The sequence below is a fragment of the Spermophilus citellus genome (genome assembly GCF_964194105.1).
Source record: "Spermophilus citellus genome assembly, chromosome: 17".
In the NCBI taxonomy this organism is placed as follows: Eukaryota; Metazoa; Chordata; class Mammalia; order Rodentia; family Sciuridae; genus Spermophilus; species Spermophilus citellus.
This window is the reverse complement of record NC_138199.1, coordinates 59,530,694-59,536,693: the sequence shown is the minus strand read 5'-3', so window position 1 is coordinate 59,536,693 and position 6,000 is coordinate 59,530,694. Positions and strand designations below refer to the sequence as shown.

At 54.5% G+C, this 6,000-nt stretch overlaps 1 protein-coding gene across 1 annotated transcript; it reads right to left on the bottom strand.

Annotated features, from left to right (window-relative positions):
• Nucleotides 1–1,207: 1,207 nt before the first annotated feature.
• On the bottom strand, nucleotides 1,208–3,283 carry SPPL2C (signal peptide peptidase like 2C; the record flags this gene model as incomplete). The annotated part of the gene is made up of 1 exon (XM_081272312.1): nucleotides 1,208–3,283. The coding sequence occupies one exon, from the start codon at nucleotides 3,281–3,283 to the stop codon at nucleotides 1,208–1,210; it is 2,076 nt and encodes a 691-aa protein (XP_081128438.1).
• Nucleotides 3,284–6,000: the final 2,717 nt, after the last annotated feature.

The window sequence follows — 6,000 nt, the reverse complement described above, 5'->3', positions numbered from 1 at the left end:
AGGAGCAAGGTGTATGGTGGGGACAGGGCTGAGGCTGGGAGCCTTCAGAAAGGGTCACAGGAAGGCCTCCCCGAGGAGGGGACACCTGAGCTGAGGCATGGACAAGATGAGGATGCACAGCCTCTGGGGACATGACCCCCATCCCCAGCACGGCCTGCTTCAGGAGCCGTCTGCCACCCGGAGTCTGTTTCCTTGGATCAAGCAACACCTACACACAACCTAGAGCCCAAAACTAGGATCCCTGGAGGTCTTCTCATCCATGCCCCTGCCTCCAGGTGGACATGGTATTCTAAGGCTCATTTTGCAGATGAGACTACTTAGCCCCAAGGAGGCTTGTCCATTGCCCAGTCAGTGAGGCAGCATGGGAAGCAGAGCCGTGGTCCTGTGTTCTCCCACCCCAGTCCCAACCCTTCCAACCTCTCCTGCCCCTGTTTTAAGACCATGCTCAGGTTGATATTTGTCTGTCCTGGACCTCCACCTTTCCTGGGCCCCTCACAAGGAGGTGCACACAACAAGGGCATACTCAGTGTCTCTGGATGGAGTGGGTGGCTGCATGCAGGAGTGTGCTGGGCTGGGTGCCGGTGTCCGGGACGACTTGAGCAGAGACCTTCAGCAGAACAGATGTGAGTCAGGCTTAAGGATGCTGAGGGGTTTTCTAGCGAGCCAGGGGTCTGGTTTGGGGTATTTCTGTTTGGGGTGGGAAGGATATCCCAACCAGAGGGAGCAGCATGTGTGGAGAGAGGGGGACAGGACATGGACGGATCAAGGAACAGCCATGGTCCCACTGGCCTGAGCAAGGGAGGATGGGCAGTGGGGCCAGGAGTGGCAGGGACGGGACGTGGGCTGATTGGCAGGTTAAGGAGCTGAGGCTGACCTGCAGGTCTGGGCAGGTAGGGGAGGGGAATGAGCTGCCCAGGGAGCCCTGGAAGCAAATCCTGATGTGCCAAGTGCCCTTGTGCAAGTCATGTGTTCTCTCCAGGCCTCAGTTTCCCCTTGGCATGATTTGGGAGAGGCACGACTCCCAAGGAACCGCCCACCCCGGCTGTGCGCAGACTTGTCCCGTGACGGCTTCATGCTTTAGTCCTAACAACACACAGGCTCCTCGGGTAGATATGGAATTTCTCTAATGCCCCGATCTCTCTTTTGCCACGCGTGGCTTTGCTCTGCAATATTCTGCCGGCCCAGGCACAGGTCCCAGGGCCTCCAGTTACAGGGGAGCCTGTGTTGACAAGCTCTTCTTTACCTTCAAGCCCTTCCTCTTGTGGAGCCCTGTCCAGGGCAGGCTGGCGTCGTGGGCCTGGGTGTGGGCATGGCCCAGCTCCGAGGGTGGGGGTGGCGGCATGAGTGGGATCAGCATGGCCACGGGCATCACTGGCATCAATGGTATCAGCTCCTCTGAGGACCCGGGAGAGTTGGGAGTCAGCTCCTCGGGATCCAGGTTGGCATCACTCCAGCCCTCAGAACTGTCACTGTGGCCCTCTGGACTGATGGTTCCATCCTCAGAAATGGTGACCAGTTCAGCTGTGTCCTCCCCAGGGTTGACGTATATGTCTTCTGTGCTTTGGTTGGTGACCACCTCAAACTTGCCAGCGGGGTGGCCATCCGCTGTGCCCTCCTGCTTCTGCTTGGAGCCAGCCACCGGCGCAACACAGAGCCCTGCCCCAGGCTGGGCAGGCACCTTGGCTTTGTCCTGGCCCGTCCAGAAGAGGGTGAGCTCCTGGCGGCAGGCAGCCACAGCCAGGCTGGTGATCAGGGTGATGGACACTAAGTAGAGCAGGGCCGGCTGGCCCATCTCCATGAGAACCATGGCGACAAAGGTGACCAGCAGGCCCACGGCGTAGGCCATGGTGCAGGCCACATAGTAGACCTGGCGAGAGCAGACTTGCACATCAAAGCGGTGACAATAGGCAACCAGGAAGCCGGGGACCACAATGTCACCGAAGCCAAGGATGGAAAAGGGCTGGTCACATAGTGTCAAGGCTGAGAAGCTCAACCGGGGCACCTTGAGTACCATGGGCAGCCTCTCCTGGCTGGAAGAATCTGTTGGGCCTGCAGCGACCTCCACCATGATGCTCTCCCCAGTCTTGGTGAAGAGGGGTGTGACAAAGACGAAGAAGACATCGAAGGCCAGGAGGGCCATCAGGAAAGAGGCACAGTTCTTGAGTGTGGGCAGCCGCACGCGCCGCAGGACGAAAAGGCAGTAGGTGATGCCCAGTATGTCCTGCAGGAGCCACGCCCAGCGGTCCTCATTGCGGTAACTGACCCAGAGGAGGGTCACCAAGGCACACAGGCCTGCCAGCAGCAGCAGGGACAGCTGCAGATAGGCCCGGCTGCCAGGCCACTGGTATTGCCACAGGGACAGGTGACGCACCAGGGGTGCCAGGCAGCTGTAGAGGCCGGTGCCGGCGCCCAGGCTGAAGATCCCAATCATGACGTAGACGAAGCAATCATAGAAGAAGTAGAGCAGCACCATGATAGAGCAGGACATGGTGACCACGGCGCCCGTCATGGCTGGTGTGAAGTCCACTGGCGAATCCTCATGCTCCTCATCCTCCTGACCTCCCTGAGACCCTTCGGCTATTGCTCCTTGCGGCTGATTGTGACCTCCAGGCCCCCCTCCTCCTCGGGCCCGGAGCCGCTGCAGCCGATCGGCCTCAGTCATGCCGGCCCAGTAGCCTCCTGCGGCCACGGTGCCTACAGCCAGGATGAAGATGACCACCATGTTGTAGTCCATGACGGGCTCTGGGGGCACGTACATGGCCACGTGGATGACGGCATTGCCGCGAGCGTGGCTGAAGATGTCAAGCATGTCACTGTAGCGCAGCACGGCCACAGGGATGGTGAGGTCTGGCAGGGGCTTGCGGGGGTCCTGGGATGCTGGCGTGGTGTCTGAGCACTGTTGGTTGCTGACCCGGCTCACGATGAGCAGCCCGTGGGCGCCTCGGCCCTGAGCCAGCCAGCCCTTCTCATAGAAGCTGCAGTTGCCCCTCATGACCATGGCGGTGGTGTGGCGGAGGGGCTGTGGTCTGGGGGAGCTGGGCTGGGCCTGGTGGAAGGAATCCTCTCCTGGGCACCAGGCTGCCATGGTGCCATCGTACAGGGGCAGGAGGGGGGCGTGGCTCAGGTCTCGGGGTAGGGTGACGTAGTCGGAGCTGAACAGGATACAGTAGTCCTTGCTCCAGTTCTCGGACACCACGTGGACCACGCCGTACTCCCCCTGGGCCATGGTGCTGATTAGGAGGAGGAGTGAGCCCACCAGGAGGAGGAAACCCAGGCACGCCATCCTCCTCAGCCACCTACTGTGTTGTCCCCGGGTGGCAGCTGCCCACAGCCTAACTCCCCTGCCAGGCCAGGGTGTGGCTCTCTGTCACAGAGCAGCTTGGCCACCCATCCTGGAAACCAGGGCCACACCTACCTAGTCATAAAGCTGCGTGATCCTTGACGGAGGACACTGGCACAGGGCACAGGGTCCCTTCCAGGATTGTGTTCCCCAATCCTGGCCCTGGTAAAGATGTCATCTGGGTCCTACTCTTTAGCCCTGAGACCTCGAGCTGTCCTTCAAAATCCGTCCCTCTTTCCACCAGGCACACATTCATGTGGTTAGAATGGCCACGCGACCAAGTTTCTGCCAGTAGAAACTGAACAGAAATGATGTGAGTCCTTGGAGACCTTGGATGAAAGACTGTGGAGCTCCTCATCCCTTCTGTCTGTCCCTTTCTCACAAGTTGAAACAAGGACAGGCCAGTGATCTGGTTTTGACTATGACAAGAAGGACAATGTCCTAAGGAATGGAAAGAAAGTGAAGGGAGCTGGGTCCCTGGATGTCTGCATGGAGATGCTCACTGAGAATTCTCACCAGACACATACATGGTCTTCCATAATAAGCCATTGGCTTGTTATGGACCTCTTTGTTATGGCAGCTTAACCTTATCCTAACCCACCTACATCATGAATGAGTAACAGTCAGGCTCAGAAAAACCTAAACTGCCCCAGCTAGGAAGGATGTGGGTTCTCGTGTTGGTGAAGTCACTGGATTTGGCTCAAACATTTTCACTGGAAATGAAACATGTTCACTCTCAAACATTTTCACTGGATTCTGTGCCACTGTCCCCGGTAGGTAGACTTCCAGTCAGAAAGAGGGAACTCAAAGAATAGTGAGAGCTGGCTTTGAAGTCAGGAGTCCCAGATGTTGGCTCTGCTTCAGTTCTGGGCCTGCTTTAACAAATGATCACAAACAAGATGGATAAAACAACGTTTGTTCTCCCACAGTTCTGGAGGCCAGAATCCTGCTATGGACTGAATGTTGTGTCCTCTCAAACTTCACATGCTGAAGCTTGACCCGAAGGTGATGGTTGGGTCAAGAGGAGGATGGAATTTGTGCCCTTGTAGAAGAGATGGGAGGGAGATGATCTCTGTTGGGGCCCTTTGCAAACCAGGGGGAAGCCCCTCACCGGGGACTGAATCAGCCGGCACCTTCATCTTGAGCTTTTTCTAGGTCTCTGGAACTATGATAAATAAATGTTGTTAAGCTTCCTAGTCCATGGGGCTTGTCTAAAACAAAGCCTGAAATCAACATGTCACATCAGCAGGGTGCTTCCTCTGAGTCTGGGTGGAATCTCTCTTGTCTCTTCGATGGTGGTGGCTGCAAGCCTTATTGCCTTCCTGGTAGCAATCTCTGCCTCTGTGCCACATGGCTTGCCCCCCTCTGTCCCTGTGCCTCTTCTAATTAGAACTCTAGTGACAATGGCTTTAGGGCTCAACTGAATGATCTCATCTTGACTTAATTACCTCTGCAAAGACCTGATTTCCAAATAAGGTCACACTCGCAGGTATGGGGACTTCACCATGTCTTTTTGGGGACACAATTCCACTGCTGACACACATGCTAATTTAACCTCCAAAGAGCAAGTGGTGGTCTTCCTCGTCCACAGTGTGTCCATCTTTTCCAATTCCGAGTCACTCTCTTTGGGAACATCTCATCATGGAAACATCATCTCCAGCATCCAGCTCTGGATTTTGTTTGTTTCCACATTTTTTTCTGCTCTGGGCTCTAGGTTTCTGGATGTTCTGAAGTGGAGAGCAAGTTTAAAGGACCTTGCAAAGTAGTCTGCATGACTCATCTAGATTTTGATAGCCCTTTCCCCCTAATTATTTATATATTTGTCTTGCCAACACCTAATTTGACAGCTGCTTTTTTGTGACTTGTTTAATATTGTGGCTTCCAAAGCATTCAGCTGAATTTTCATAATGAACATTTCTCCTCGTTTGTGTACTTCTGATTTATCCATTAACATAATATTCAATTAGATTACAAGCAATAATTACAATGACAATTGAACTGTCAAAAACACATCAGAAAACCAACAGAGCTGAATGAGGTGCCACCAGCTGGTGTGGAGAGTGGGCAGGACCCAGCTGCTGGCTGCCCCTTCAAGAGAGTTCCTACTGTTGGTCAGGAGATGATTGGGAGAGGGGTCAGCTTGGATAGGCCTCATCGTAGCCTAAGGCAGTGTCCCTATGGAGCACACCTGTATGAATTTGGGCACCTAAATGCTAGCTGGTCGGGAAGCCCCTTGCTGAGAGCTGTGAACCTAAAACCGTTTCTGGCCCCCAGCTATGATGAGCAGGATAGGCCCTCACTCAGGGCCCTGCTCCCAAGCAGGGACTCTTGGGTCTTTTAGAAATCAAGGACCAACACACCCCTGGGATAGAAATTATAAACAAAAACAAAAACAAAAAAACCCAGACAGTAACAAATGAGAATAAGGGGAAACAAGAACCCTCATGCACTGCTGGTGGAAATTCAAAATGGCGCAGACACTGGGGAAAACAACTTGGTGGTTAAGCAGAGAATCATCACATGACCTAGCAATTCCACTCCCGGGTGTGCATCCAAAAGAATCGAAAACAGGCATCCAAACAAAAATTCATACATGCTCATAGCAATACTATGCAGGACGACGTGAAATACATAGAAAGATCCCAAGTGTCCACCATCCG